The sequence below is a fragment of the Gymnogyps californianus genome, chromosome 1 (genome assembly GCF_018139145.2).
Source record: "Gymnogyps californianus isolate 813 chromosome 1, ASM1813914v2, whole genome shotgun sequence".
NCBI classification, from domain to species: Eukaryota; Metazoa; Chordata; class Aves; order Accipitriformes; family Cathartidae; genus Gymnogyps; species Gymnogyps californianus.
This window is the reverse complement of record NC_059471.1, coordinates 96,171,870-96,187,770: the sequence shown is the minus strand read 5'-3', so window position 1 is coordinate 96,187,770 and position 15,901 is coordinate 96,171,870. Positions and strand designations below refer to the sequence as shown.

The 15,901-nt window shown below is 38.8% G+C and overlaps 1 protein-coding gene across 1 annotated transcript in view; it reads left to right on the top strand.

The window, feature by feature from the left end:
• EFHC2 (EF-hand domain containing 2) overlaps nt 1-15,901 on the top strand; it is a 61,508-nt gene that overhangs the window by 15,154 nt on the left and 30,453 nt on the right. The window contains exons 4-7 of the mRNA XM_050902055.1: nt 6,792-7,015; nt 9,890-10,141; nt 11,749-11,859; nt 12,190-12,328. Coding sequence (XP_050758012.1) covers nt 6,792-7,015; nt 9,890-10,141; nt 11,749-11,859; nt 12,190-12,328 — 726 coding nt within the window. The remainder of the gene's footprint in view (nt 1-6,791; nt 7,016-9,889; nt 10,142-11,748; nt 11,860-12,189; nt 12,329-15,901) is intronic.

Sequence of the window (15,901 nt, the reverse complement as noted above, 5' to 3'; positions counted from 1 at the left end):
TAGTTCTTCTTGCCAGAAATCTTGTTGGCTCTTCAGCAGGAACTGATTTTGAATTCAGAGGAACCTCGTCCTACTCCTACCTGGGCAAGTGCTTTTTCAAGACCTGAAGAAAAGCATGTTGGATCTCTTCTCCTGGGAACTTACACGTTACTTACCCTCTCCCTGCACTCATATGCATGAGGCAGGAGACATCATCGGGTTTAGGTTTTTCTTGACTTGCATGTCACAGGAGTGGGATTGGCTGTTTCTGGATTTTGTGGCTTAGAACAAATGACCATCGACAAAAGAGGTACAGTTAATCTGAGAGGCAGAGGCGACATCTTTGAGAGGGAAGGTGGAAGCCAGGTTCATTAGAGCAGGATAAAGCAAATTCAAAGCTGATTCCTTTGAATCTAGCTATAGGAATGAGTCATTTTCATTGTCTTTGTAGTATGGGTTATGCAGGCTGCCCCTTCAGGCCTGATGTTCCTGGCAGTCTAGTCATGTTCCTGTGGTGACAGGAAGGCTACAATTTCCCCCTATTTCCTTGGTTGTGTCTTGTGTTAATGGTTGGAGTCACCTTTGGTACTGGATCTAAAATTAACTGAATAGTATTAGAGAGAAACAAGAATTCTCTCAGTCTTCCATGCAAGGATGTTTTGAAGGCCTCTGTGACTCTGTATGAGTACTTTATGTGGGATACATGTGTATACACAATGTATTAAACTGATGGATTAAAAATAAATGTTCCAGGATCTCAAAAGTGCACTTAATTTATTTGTTGCTGGTACCTGGCCTGGTAAGAAAGCTCTATATATTGATTGTGTTTAGGAAGGAAGAGATACTGTAGATTGAAAGGCCCAAGGACTATTTGGGATGTGTTTAGGCTTCACAGTTGATGAGAAAATCTGGGGCCTATACTTTATCATAAACATCTACATAAATATTCTTATTATCCTAGAGATTAATATGATGTAGAGGGAAAAAGGTGGTGGAGATGCCTATCAGAGGATTCTTTACTCACTTGGCCATTGGCTTCATGCTCCATAACTGAAGAACAACCACAAAGTTGTTATGTTAAAGGCACTAAATATTTGTTGTTGAATATATGCAAAAGCAGTGTTTCTTAAAAAGAAATCCCAAGCCATTAACTGCTAGTCTTATTCCATTTTCAATCAAAAATTGGCCCATTCTCTCTTTTATTATAATTATATATAACTCTTATATTATTCAAATTCCCTGTCCTGACTGGGAATTTGTAAGCCTGAGAACAACAGAAGTGTAGCTGTCTGCATTGTGAAGCCGGTAAACTGAAGCACAAAGGAATGAAAATCTTGCCCGTGATCATGCAGAAAAGGTCGTAACAGGATGAGGAACTGAACGGAACTGAAGTTCAGGATCTTAACCGTAATGCTGTCCTCTGCATGTCTGCTGAAATATGACATTTCAGTTAATTAAAATGCCAGGGGTTTGTAGAGGAGAGTTCAACTGTAGGAGAGCTTGAGTTGTTGAAAGGCAAACTGCACTGAACAAAAGAGCACAGGTGTGAGGATGTGGTTGAAGAAAGAAGTGTGGGAACATCAGGAGCAGGATAGGCTCAGTCTGTGTGAACAGTGGGAGTTGCAGTGGTAGGAAAGGGGTTGTGCAAAGGATGAACAGCAAAAAACAGTGATGGAAAAAGTGGAATTGAACTGTTGAAGGCAGAAGGTGGTGGTGACCTTAATTGAATGTTTACCTCAGCGGAAAAGATGTAAGAGACAGCTGAAATGGCTGTTCTCAGGAGTCTTCTTGAAGAGTAGACATAGCAGTGGTGGGGTAGATCAAAGGCAAATGGTGGGGTAGATCAAAGGTAGATCTTCATAGCTTGGCTGATTAATGCCTTGAGGCCATGGGATTACCAGTGCTTGTGCCATAACCCACAAATGAGAGCTTGATGGTCTGAATGGGTGTCGCTGGGCATGGTGGGATCAGAGAAATGTAGTAGTTTCCCACTGTACTCTCCACTGTGGGTAGTACTTGTGGCTTTGCAGAAAAATCTTGGAGAGGCTTATGGACTGCAGGAAGATCTGGTGAAGGAACAGCTGTCAAAGAAGTTAGAAGAATTTCTAACTTCGATTATGATTTTACAAAACTAAACCAAATTGACTTCGGGGAAAAAAAAGCACCAGAAAATGTGCTTTTACCATTGATCAAAATCTCAGAGTGACAAAGTAAATGATCTGTGGGCAATGTATTTCAGTGACTTTAAAAAATGCTTTATGGAATTGGCTGCTGTACTTGGACATGAATTTGGACAGATAAGGTTTCTACTAAATAACTGAAATTTAAACTTCATTTAATTTTGGAAAGTGCCTTGCTATAGTTTGAACTTTGGAAAATATTAAAAGCATTAGAAGAAATCTATACAAACAGAGAAATTCAATGCAAAACACAAAGGAATGCAGAGGCCAACCTGAACTTGAGAAACCAGAATCAAAGCAAAAAATACCAGGGCAATCACAGTGCGCAAGAACTAAATAAAGATAAGGGAGTACAGAGTGAAGAGAAGGACAGTAAACTCGACCACATAACAAACTCCACTATGTTCTTTCAGAGCCAGAATGCTAATTATTCTTCCCACATAAAAAGAAATTCTCCCATAGAGAGCCAGGCTAGATATGGCAGTGCAAGTGTTTTGTAGATCTAGTTCCCAGTTAACAGGACTGTGGCTGGCTGATACTGTCTTATCAAAAGGTCACTTATGTCCCATGGGGTTGATTGTAGCTTCCAGTGCAATCCAGGCCCTGCAAGCCAGAGCAGAGTGGAGCAGCTGGCTGGTTTCCTCAAGGTCAGCCAGCTGAAAAAGAGAGTGGAGCTGCCTGCTGGCTGGGTTCCCAAGGCCGGCTGGCTGAAGAGGAAAGTACAAGCAGGAAAGTGAAGTCGCAGTCAGCTCCTCCAATATAACCGATTATCTAAGAGTTTAAGACCTCCCCTGAGGCCTTGAAATAATTGTGATTTTGCTGTACTTGATGGTGGCCAAATCATGACCTTGCTGTGTTCTGGGATGGGCGAATAAGTGAATGCAAGAAGCCCCCTTGTTTATTGGGGTGAACTCTTTGTGTTGCAGGAATAGTAGTGGTTGCTTCTCCTCCTTTCTGTGCAAGCAGTCAAAGAGTGTACAAACTCCAGGTGTTACCCATTCCTCTCCTCTCTCTAATGCACTCGAGTAGTGCAGAGGGAGTCAGAAAGCTGTGCTGAGGAAATTCTTGATACCACTTTATTTCTTCTGCAGAGCGGTGTAGCAGCAGAGACCAAATCATTTGCTGCCCAGCTTCATGAGCCGCCCCATAGTTAAAAGGCAGCCACTACTATTAAGGTCTCCTTAAGCCGCTGCTGTAGTTGCCAAATAATCAGAAGCCCTGAAAGAAAAGAAGATATGCTACAAATTATGGTGTGGGAACTCGATGCCACCACCACTGTCAGAGAAAAGCAGTACCCCAACTCCCTTTACAAGAGCACAGTAGAGGAGAGCTTTAGCCTGACCAGATGCAAATATTTAAAATAATGCTTGGTGGTGCAGTAGGATAGCCTGCTCAATAAACTGACAGCAGACAAAAGAAACATCAAGAATAGCCATCCATCCTGAGCAACCTAAGTGTTGCACATGCCCAGATCCTCCTTTAACAACTTGTAGCAAATTTCTAGAAGTAGAAATGTAATTATTTTCCAGAAGGAAGGACAATTTTAAAAATGCTGAGACCTAACCTCAGCTGATCGGGTTTTATTAAATTTCAAATTCAACAATATAAAATGTATCCTCTATGTGTGTAGCTCAGGCACAGTGATACCTAATAAAAGCAAAGGATTGCTACAGATATCTTTACAAGACATTTTCCATTAGGAAGGAAATTCTTATCCCTCAGAACAAAATGGGCATGTGTATTATACTTTGAAAAGTGATATGAAGAACTAGCTGAAGGCTTATTCACCAGTTCTGAGGTGAATATACCCTCAGAAAACACCTCATATTAGAAAATTGTCAGCCATTATATTTTCACTAAAATGATGATTCAACAGGATTTGCATTTATGTAGAGAACTGTTCTAACTTAGCACATTATCTGTTGATTTTTGTAGGAGTGACCCAAGGATTAGCCAAAATCAGGTAACATATTTTAAAGTATGTGGTTTTGTTAATGCTAATGTGATGCAGTTTTGCATTGTGTTAAAATGTGCTAATTACCATGTTTTCCAACTAATATTTCCATGAGGATGCATCTTAAATAAATGTATAAGTATGTTTAAGGAGATAGAGGTTCAAATTTATTTTACAGTCAAAAGTCAGTAACCAGAATGTTGGATTTGGTACACGTGAAAACATCAGGATGCTGAACAGGTCTTAAATAATTATTTTAATGGGAACATAAAGTAAATCTGCTTTGTTGCTTTATTCCCCTGAAAAATTAAGGGTATGTTTTCATTGTAGGAGTTAGAATTTAACAAACAACTCTGATAATGTAGTAGTTGAAGGTAGTTCATACAGATTAGTCCTTAGGGAAATAAAGCAAACAATAAAGAATTTCCATGGACTAACTTAGGAATAAGGCCCTTCAAACACCAAACAAAAACACACAGCAATATCTTTCTTCCTCCTCCTCTGCCTCTCTTTATCCCCTCTCTCCCCATGCCCCCGTCCACCCCCGCCTACCTCCAAAACAAAATAGCAGTGCTGGAAAATCATCAAACGGGACTCAGTGGGAAACACTACCAGATGCACAGCTGAAGGGCACTGGAAAGAGATCCAGTTCTGTAGTGAGAGATAATGAGATAGACCTTTGAGATAATTGTGTCTAATAAACTATTATTGTAGTAGTAGCTTAGTACTGGAACTACTTTTAGTTTTGGAATTTTTGTGTGTTTACTGTAGTTGTCTTAAAGTTGCACCTTCTATAATTACTGTAATTTTAAAGTTGTTGAGAACCTATGATGGCAAGGAATTATTATAATAGTATGGGTTGGTGGTTCCTGTCTGGTCTTAGCCAGTGGGTATCCGCATTATAAAGCTGGTGTTACAGAGGTGTCTGGGTTGGTAAGCACAGCAAAGAGCCTGAGGTTGAAGACCGGACCATCTTCTTATTCTCTGCAGGGTATTTTCACACAACTATATTGAGGTATTGATGTGGCAAAACTTTCACTGTTGTCCTTTTTGTTCTCTCATAATGTTGAAAAAAAGAGTTTAATCCCAGCTATGCTGATCTGCTGTTCTTTGTGAACTCTAACTTCATTCAAAATAAATCATAGCTTGTCATACATGCAGCTGCATACCTTTCTTTAATGTATGTGTTACATATTTGTTTAACCTACTGAGGCTGTAGCTTATAAGTTGTTTCTAAAATACTTGTAGTATCACAAAATTGTTGAGGTTGGAAGGGATATCTTAAGATGGTCTAGTCCAACCCCCCTGCTCCAAGCAGGATCAGCTAGAGCCAGATGCCCAGGGCCATGTCCAGTTGGGTTTTAAGTATCTCCAAGAATGGAGACTTCACAATCTTTTTGGGCAGCCTGTTCCAGTGTTTGATCACCCTCACAGTAAAAAAGTGCTTTCTTGTGTTCAGATGGGATTTTATATCTTTTCATTTGTGCCCATTGCCTCTGGTCCTGTCAGTGGGCACCATGGAGAAGAGCCTGACTCCATCTTCTTCATTCCCTCCCATCAGGTATTTATAAACATTGATACGTTTCCCCCCCAAGCCATCTCTGTTCCAGGCTGAACAGATCCAGCTCTCTCAACCTTTCCTCATATGAGAGATGCTCCAGTCTCTTAATTATCATCAGTGAGTACTTTTGAAGCATTACCCAATTCATCAATGTATTTGTGAGTTTTCAGCTGATAGACCAATAGCAGATTCCTTCTCTTTTAATGTGGTAAATGTAAACAAATACAATGCTCTCAGAATAACAGTCCTTGTATTTAAAGACTATCAATAAGAAAATTTAAGTGTGTACTTACTTTAACAAAGTTAAAATGTCTCTCTTTTTTCTTATCCTCCCCCCTCCTCCCCTTTCTTTTTCTTTTGGATAGTGTTCCTGTTAGACTATGGGTTATGAGTTCCTGGCTCCGTATTTTTGACATGGTTTCTTTACTGCAGCCCAGCAATGAGCCCAGCAATCAGCCCAACTCATCTCTGTTGTCAGTGTGCCCCTTAAGGAAGCTCAGTGGAAGGCGCCTGCCTCCATGCTTGATAGGTCACACTTTTTTCCTTGGTAGGGCAGGTTTTTTCTGTAACCTTAGTTACATATGGCTCTCCTCACCCTGCAGAGCATACAGACAAATCTTGTCCCTCCCATACACCCCCACCACAAGTTTTTTGCACAACTTTTTTTGTGGTTTTTTTTTAAAGAAAAATTAATGTTACTAGTGAGTACTGGAGACTGCTGTTGCTTTTCAAAAAAAATGAAAAAGATGTCTCTTTTCATAATGAGAAAAAATACTTTGAAAAAACACTAACTGTTACGTTTGCACCAACAAATGGGAATTTATTCCAGTGGTTTCCTGTTTGCTCCAGAAGGTGGTAATTTTCTGTATTAGCTTCAGTCAAATACTAGAACTTGAGGTTCCAGAAGACGATCAGTGTAAAGTATTGTTGTTAATAAAAAGGATCCTCTTACCTAATAGTTCTTTTGCTGAATGAAGGATAATTTTGTTTGTCCCGTATGGCTTCATCTGTTTTGGTCATATCAGCATAGAAGATTAGCAAGTCTGTGAAGTGATCCTTAGAGCAAAGGGTCTAATTTATTATAATTATTATTGAATTTATTCTAATTCTTTTACAGGAACTATTGTTCAACGGCATCGAATTCCACTTCCACCTCCTCATGAAGATCAGTTCTATACTATAGATCATTTCAATATCAACATAGAAGTAATCCTTTATGCCCGAAAATATAAGATTATAGATTGTGACCAGTTTACAAAAAATTTCCTGAGGAAGATGGGAGTTAGATTAAATCCTCCCACAGGTCGTCCAGATGACCCGTACACCAAAGAGCGGCAAAAGGTCAGATGAGGCAGTAATAGTGAAAACTTGATTTTAATAGAAGTGCCATTGCTATTAGTAATATGCATTATATAAAATATTTCTCTAATAGCAAATAGAAAGTAGCTATTTCAACATAATAAATCCTGAGAGAAAACTTGCTTTTAAAAATTTTATTATATGGTCATTGTACTAACATAGTGAAGTCCCAAATATAGCTGATTTTCTCCTGATGTGTTCACACACCTTTTGAAACAGAACAAAATTAATTGGTAAAAATAAAATAAACCTTTTCAGTATTAAGCTGAAAAGAAAAAAAAATGGACCTATTATTTGTTCTACTTATGATTTTGCTTGAGCTAATTTAATGATAATAAACACTTTTAAAGTGTTTAAAGGAAGATCTAATTGGAATTGTGGTTCAAGCACATCCATGGCTTCCTGCAGACTCACTTGGTCTATTCATATGTCATCTTTTATCTCTACCTCACGTTATTAACAGCTCTTTGCATGTGTAAAGCAAATTCTTCTACCACACAGAACCCAGCACTCTGGAGTTTTAAGACTTGTGAGGTTTTATTTGAACACAGTTCCCTCTTTTATGAGTATATGGGAACACATACACACCTCCTCCAAGAATCTCACTCACAGCACCTAGATGCTATGTGGATTCCCCTCTGCAGGATTTGGGGTCTTTTCTCTGGGAATAGTATGGGAGTGATGTTTTCTGTAGGGAGTAATGACAGTTTCTTTCAGTTCTGTTTTTCTTGATTAATATGAGTGCAGGTGGCACTGTATTTTTCTCTTGACCTGACTCTGTTAGGACTGTTGGCCCACGATATGCAGCCTATTGTGATAGATCCAGCCTAGTACTCTGAAAGCAACAAATACTCCATGTGTCTGTTGCATTCAACTTAATTCTCCTATTGAGAAAACTGCTGCAGGTCTCAGCAGCAAAAATGGAAAGTAATTATGACTGAGATGTGTAGGACAATTTGCATGTCTTTGAGGCACTCTCAGGCCAACATGTTGGTTTCACTTCATTCATGCTTTCAGGCTTTTTGCAGTCCCCCGGTGAAAAGTAGTATTTGTAATACGTCTCCTGGTTCTGCATAGTGGTGACTAAGGCTGGCCATGGGTTGCTTTTCCCTTACTCAGGCCTTGTAGGTAGCAGGTGTGTATTAACACATGCTGAGTTGTCTTGCTATTGGCAGACTGTGTCAACATTATATATAGTACTGCATAACCTGCTTAGATTTTTTTTTTTTTGTAAAAACAAGCAAAACATTCAATTATTGTGCATATGTGTGCCTGAAGAGAATGGAGAGGGGAAAAACGTTTGAGAAATAAGAGTACCAGAAGACCAAAAATTACTGAAATCTATGTCTTAATATTCTCAGTTGTTGAGAAATTACAGAGAAGTTATCATCTAGCAAATTCTGACTGCTTTATGCTCTCACTTTCCTGTGACTAATTTGTGGAAGGTAATTTTTTTTATTTATTAGGGGTGTATTGCTCTGGACTGCTTTGAGCAAAGTTAAATCAGTTTGCACCAGATTCCTAATAGAAGGCCAGAAAATGAAGGTACAAAGGAAAATGAGGTATATGATGAGATAGAAAACGAGACCAATGAAAAAGTGTAGCAAACCCCTTAGATTCATATTTCTGTATTGTTGGAGATAGTGTCCCATGGATAATGATGTTATCTGGCTCTGTGGCTGTATTTGGTTGCTCGTTGCATCTTCAAGGATTAGGAAGGAGGAAAGATGGTATTGGGATGGTAAATACCTGAGTTGTAGCATATGATGATGATGAGGCCGGAAATGGAAACAGCGCTGCAGATTAGCAGGGACATTGGCAGGCGAAACTTGGTTCGCTTCTCCTTATTTTAAGATTTGATGCTCTGAAAGAATGGGCCTTTTCCCTCTCAGATTTTTAAGGCCAGAATATGTATCAGTGGATAAATAGAAATTTAGACAATGATATAAAGTGCCCATAGCCAACAGTTCTTTCTGTTCAGGCAGTTCAGCTTACATTGTCTCATTGATGTCTGTCGCCATTCTTCTTTGGAAGCAATTTTGTAGAATTTTGTACATTAGAAGAACTGTCTTGCCTCTTTAACCCACGTTGAACATGATGGATTTTGACTTAGGAAAAACACCCTGTTCAGGTCACCGTTTATATATGTGACTGTAACAGTATGTAAATGCAGTCCTCGGATTGGATCATCATCCTAGGATCTGATTTAATGCAATGCTACTGGTTTTGCAGCAACCACGACTGTAGATAGCATCTTGTCACAGATCACATTAGCTTGAATATATCTTTAGTTGGAGATTTGCTATTCCTTTTCAGACCTATGGATGTATATTGAGAGGAGAACATACATACCCAGTACCTGCCAACTGTATGACATGAATCAAAAGTTAATAAACTATGTTTTAAAGCTAAAAGAAAGACAACACCAAAGGGAAAAGAAAGAATTAATTCTTTATACCACATCATCTATAAAAAATAATTTTTAAGGAAGTGAATTGGGAAGGGTGATGCTATTTGGAGTTGTAGTCATCTGATTACCATGGGCAATTTGTTGAAAATGTGAGCTGTACTATAAATAATTTAACAATTCTCTGATCTGAAGGACCTTATTGCAAGAAAAACAAGGATCAAAACCAATCCAAAATTGTTTTCGTATATTTTCTGAGGGCACAGCAACCCTGTAAATAGTTCTTTGGTAATGGCGTAAATAGCGTTTCATGTATCGTAATTGTGTGGTGTTATTTGAAAACCCTAAAAGCATGTTCTAAGATTAGACGATACCCTGCACTTTGGTATCCTGTTTTTAAGAGCAAATAATTAAAAAGGTGTTTCTCTTAATTTCTCCTTTATCTGCAGATTCTGGATAGCATGAAGCCATTGCGCCCTTATGAGCGCATTGACACTTTGAAACAATTTCTGGAGCATGATGGACATGTTTTACGTTTTTTCTGTGTGTGGGATGACCCAGAATCCATGTTTCATGACCCACGGGAACTTGTTCTGCACTATTATTTGTCTGATGATACTATTGATATAAAAGAAATTATACCAGTAAACTCAGGCCGGGATGCCGTTCCACTTTTCCTCAGAAGAGATAAGCTTCCAAAGGTGAGGAATGAAAATTTCAGCTTATTTCAAATTCTTCTGCTAATTAAGAAATATTAAATGCCTTGTTTTGAAAATCCTGTATTAGGATTGTAATGATATTTAGAAAGTGTTATCAGAGCATTAATCATAATTGCATGATTTAGGTTTTGCACACATATTCATATAATAACTTAGTAAGTGATGGAAAAAAGTAAGTTTAGGCTTGTCATGCTTAAATTAAAAGGAGAGAGAATTTAGGCCGAAAGATATCCTATGATTTCCTTTCTCCCATATTAGTGTATTAAGGTAAATGTATTAATAAAGCTCTGCAGTAATGGAAGTCCAGAAAATTAATTAATATTGATAGATAAACTAATGTAAAACTGAGGTGAATTCAGATTTGATCCATATGACTTATTTGGAACCTTTGGAAAAGTCCAATTTTAATATTCCATAACATTACTTCTTTGTAGCAAATCTAGAGAGATTTCTTAAAATTGAGTTCCTAGATTTGGGACCTTATGCAAAGCTAGTTAAAATCAATAGGAATCCATGAATAAGCTTTGTCAGGCATTAATCAGGTGCTTATTTGAGAAGGCTCCTCTCAGAGAAATCTTCAAGGGGTTTGAGTCCTCTGTAACCTATTATGATTATAAAATTAACGAGCTGGATACACTTCTATATCGCTCCAGACAAATCCTGATGATAGAATAACGTCAACCCACAGATGGAGTAAAATTCTGGGGAATCGTTTCCTTCCTTTCCTTCTAATACTGGTAATCTATTTGTGATACCATAGATGTACATGAGATTTTATGGTAAAAACCTAACAGCAAAATATTGCACTTTTCTCACCTTGTGCATCCTGTGTTCCGAGATGCTGATTTAGCAGTGGCTCTATGTTAACAGACTCCTTCTACCATTGAAGTGCATGTTGCAATTTTAAGGGCTGGCTTCTTCCTCTGAATTCAGTGGAAGTTTTGAGAAGGACAGCAGAGGAGATCAGGCAAAAGTTGGGGTGTCAGGGAAGGTGGTAAGACAAAATAACCCACTTTGGTTACCCTGCATCAGCAGTTTGTGCATAATTTGAAAAAATGTAATGTGTTTGTGTATTAAGTTTGATATATTGGGATAAGTTACTATTGTGATTTTGAAACTCACAGTAGAAACAAAAATACTAACATTTTTCCACTAGAATCATGCTGACTTGAATCCCCTGTATTTGTGCAGTGCTTAGCACAGTAGGACCAACCCTGAGTGGTTCTTTTGCATGTTTTTATAATTATTACCAATCAAAATAATAGCCTTTAGAGCAGGTGTTGACAACGATGTGCTACTTTGGGTGTGCTAACCTTTGCTTTCTGTTTGCTTGCAAGAAAAAGGAGACTTTACTCTTGGATGCACAGGGAGATTCTGAATGCTTCTTCTGGTACACCTTCTGGCTTTTGACATACACACTGGCTTTTAGGTTTGGTGGTGTAATATTACCTTAGAATTTACTAAAAATTCTCCCAAGAAAGTACTACAGTAACAGTCAGTCTGTAAAAAACCTGCGAGTTCTAAGGTAACTGAGTTCTCTTTCTTCACTGTTAACTGTATTTCTTAAGAATTGATCTCTTTTCTTGCAGTATGCTCCCACCGGGCTGTATCAGCTGGGCACGATCACCAGTCGCACTGTTCTCAATGTGTTTGGAAAGTTAGTAGGAAACAGAGGCCGTTACATTCTGGACAATCGTAAGGTCAGATATTATTGAATGCCTCCAGCTGTTGAATGTCTTTTGTAGTAGTTTTTGTAATTTCCGTGGTTGTTATCGTCTACAACAAAGAGAGTTATTTATAAAATTGTGTTGCCACTGGAGAATAGCTCAAATGAAAACCACTGAGATTTACTGTATGTAAATTCTGCATTTGTGAAAATGAGGTAGCTTAGCATGGGGTGAAAAATACTTGCAAATGGACTACGAAGGTTATATTTTAAATCACACGCACTAAATGACCTAGATTTTAAGAAAGGTTGTGGGATTCTGAGATTTATAGAGCTGCTGTATAAATGTTCCCTCTTTTATTAGACAGGAGCAGTGCATCAGGAATTTTACAGAGACAGTGACCTGAAAATAGGAGCCGTAATTAATGTTTGGGGAAGGAAGATAATACTCTGTGATTGTGATGAATTCACTAAAGAATATTACAGGACAAAGTACGGAATCGGTAAGCAGTGATAATTATCCTTTCCTTATGAGCGTTTTTATACTTCTGAGTTTGACAGGGCTGTCTTCGAATTTTATTACTGACAAAACATGTTCATTAAAACCTTTAGCAATAACAATCTGTTGTAGGCTGTTAACAGCAAAGCAGTAATTTTGCAGGTGATCCAGAAGGGCTTTCTTATATGTTACTCCATTGAAAACTAACACATAACGTACATGTTCTGTTCCTAACTGCCTCTATTTTAAAACTAGAATGACAAAATAGTCATATGGATAGACTGCCATTTCTTTTCTCCTCTCCCATTCCAATAGCTGTGTTTGCAGTCAGAAAATAATAAAAAGCACGTAGTGAGTGGGTAAGTAGAATGAGCTCAATTATTCCCCATTATACTATGTTTCATTTTATATGGATGTCAGAATCCTCACATAATAAGATTTTCTGACATAACAGTAGTAGTCTATCACATTATTGGTTTTTACAATGCAGTTTTGTGTATTCTGGACCATTAGAGTATGTATCCTGTGAAGTTTCAGCACTGAATTCTGGAAACATTTAGCAACTATGTCCATAATGGAAAAGCATTTTGGAAATGTGTAACAATAGGGGCTTTCGTTTATCTGTCTTTGAATTCCCTCAGTCAGACTTGCTAATGGTTCTATTATGGACATCTTCCTGCAAAAACGACTTAGTTAATTTCTGGCAGTTTAGTCATTCAATAAATATGGCTAAGTGTCTGACTGTTCAGAGATGGTTGGAAGAAAACTACTATGGCCTTTCTCTGACATTGTGAAACAAAATACCTGAGTAGACTATTTCTTTCAGCTTGACTTGTGATCAGATAGTGTGTAGTGTTTGGATCAAAGCTTGTCTGCTGCATTGGGGGAATTAAATGATGTAGCGCTGCCATTAAAACACTAAATTTCTTAATTGGCAAAACATGTCTCATTAGGACTTTTTAAATAATAGCTTGGCATGTCTGTACCAAAGTAAATCTTTTCTTATACTAGCCAGTGTGTGAGGAAGCCATATTCAATAACCATAGTATTATCTATAGTAATAGGTGTCTAACTCCAGAGATGCAAAACAGGGGGTTCTTCCCTGAGAATTTCTTCAGCCAAGACCACTGCTGCTGTTTGGCAGCAATGTCCTCTGTCTGAGCAAAATATACTGGAACAGTGAATGGGGATTTCTTACTCACAGCAGGCAATAAATGAAATGCAGCTGACCATTCTGTATCAACCAAGCAATGCAACCAAGTGTTACACAAATGCAAAGACTCTTCCTCTCCTATAATGCTGGCTCAGTAATTACTGCTTATGTCTCTGGATGTTAAAGTTAAGTGGTTTGCAAGTTAGGAGAAGTCAGAAGTTGCTGATGTGCAGAATTCTAGAAAATTGGGACCATAGGTGATCTAGTCTATTCCCATTGTTCTGAGGCAGGATAGTGTATATATATAGGTTGTCACTGCCTGATGTTTATATAGCCTTTTATCAGCATCCTCCAGTAGAGGAGATTTCTTTGCCTCCTGAGGTATCTTGTCCTAACCTCATAGTTAGAAATGCTGCATAATAGCTACTCTGAAGCTGCTTTGTGTAAACTGAGAGAGTAACTTTTTTGTCTTACCTTTGTTGGACATGGAGAAAAACTGCTCAGTATCCTCTTTTTGTAACAACTTTGTACATATTTGAACACTATTCCAATACACCATCTTACTACCCTACCCCCCTCCCGGGCCATTTGCTGCTAGGGGAAACCCTTCAGTCTTTCTCCATAGTCCATTCTTTTAAATCTGTGATAATTTTTCTGGTTTTTCGTAGTGCTGTCTCCAGTTTCTCTGGCATTGCCTTAACACAAAACACACAAAGATGTACTCTAGCTGAGACCTTCGGGAAACTGGGAAGTGGTTTTGCACATACCTTTAAGGATACATGATGGCAGAGATTGTGGCTAACACGAAAAAACCATCCATCTTGATGCAGCTGTCTTGTTCACAGAGAAGACACACTTTCTTAGAGCTGAGAGATTTCACAATTTGCTGTGAAATTCTTTCCTGCTTTCCCCATCAGGATTAAAAAAATGTAGGTATGACTTTTTAACTAGAAGGGACTAGGAGTAGAATCAGGGTAGGTTTTGGCTTAGAAGCAGGTTTTGAGAGAGAAGGGGTGAGGGTTCACTTTTTTTCTTAGTGAGTTACAAATTTTGTTTGTGTCTGGTGGATGTACAAGGTACTCTCAGTGGGCTCAGTCCCACAAAGTGCCCAGCATTCTGCTCCTATCCAATTAAACACTGAAGCATGCTTAATTGCAGTTTGAATCCAGGGAGACCATTTACTTGAGTGAGAGTAAGCAAGTAGATAAATTAGTTCTTAGATCAAGGCACAGTGCTCAGCACCACGTGGCATCAATCCAGCTGTTTGTTGTTGTGTTTTCACATTACTCCCCTTCAATTTATACTCTTCTGCCAAAGCCATTAAAGAGGCCAACATTTATTTTTGACTCTGCAGTTTCAGCATCAGTTGCTTGCCGATGGAATTTGCCCTTTAGGAGAATTAAGGGCAGTTTAGATTTCCCTTAAAGTGCATGATTATGATATCGGATATATTTCCAATGTTGGTTTTGCCTGTTTTACTCTTTATACTGTTTGTGAAAAGCAAAGGAGAGCTTTTCCATGGGTAAACAATAGATAATGCCCTTCAATAGGAAGCTAATGACATTACTGTCATCTAGCAGTGCTATGAATGCAAGAGAAAATGCCTTAATGTGTGATCTTATCTGTCCAGACTTGCTAGTGCAGCCTCAGAGGAGGAGAAAAATACTCTATAGCCATGTAGGTGTTGTGGTCACCCAGCTGAAACGTGAAATATACTGATGTGCAGTGGGGGGAAGCTGATACTTGTTCTTCTCACTAAATACAGTATCTTAGCACAGAGTTGTGTATGAAGTGTTCTCTCTTAAATAACAGATTGTTCCTGAAGGAACAAAACCAGTAAAATCTGGTTTCCTACTGATTTGTATTCAATGTCCCGGCACCTCCCAAGCCCGTCTGTTACGCCTTTTCGCAGCACCCTGCGATCCCTGTCCTCTCCCAGCTCTCCTCGCCCTCCCACCCCCTCATTTCTCAGGCTCCCTCTCTGACCCGCTGCCTGGGCAGAGCAGCGTGCGCAGTGGTCGGCTGGCCAGTACATGTGTGCTTTTGGCCAGGCAGCTGCTGCTGGATAACAGCTGACTTCTTGCTTTTCCCTCAGTGGGGGCATTAAAGCCTGCTGCCAATTTTCACTAGACTCGTCAGAGATCAGAGCCTCTCTGGCGTCTAACCTCTCCGCTACATGTGGTGGAGACTGAGCAGCAGCTTCTAAATATAATTGTGCATTTACAGATGCCTTTTTTCCTCAGGTAACTGGAATAATCATGAAGTAAGGCTCTGTAAAAGGAGATTTTCTTTGAATCAGAATAAACACCGTCATGTTTTAGCTGCATGGATGGTTCTGTGAGCACTAGATTTTCTTTAATCCTGCATGTAAAAGTTGTGAAGATGGTGCTATTGCTTTCTTATTTTACTTCTTACCTAAATTGT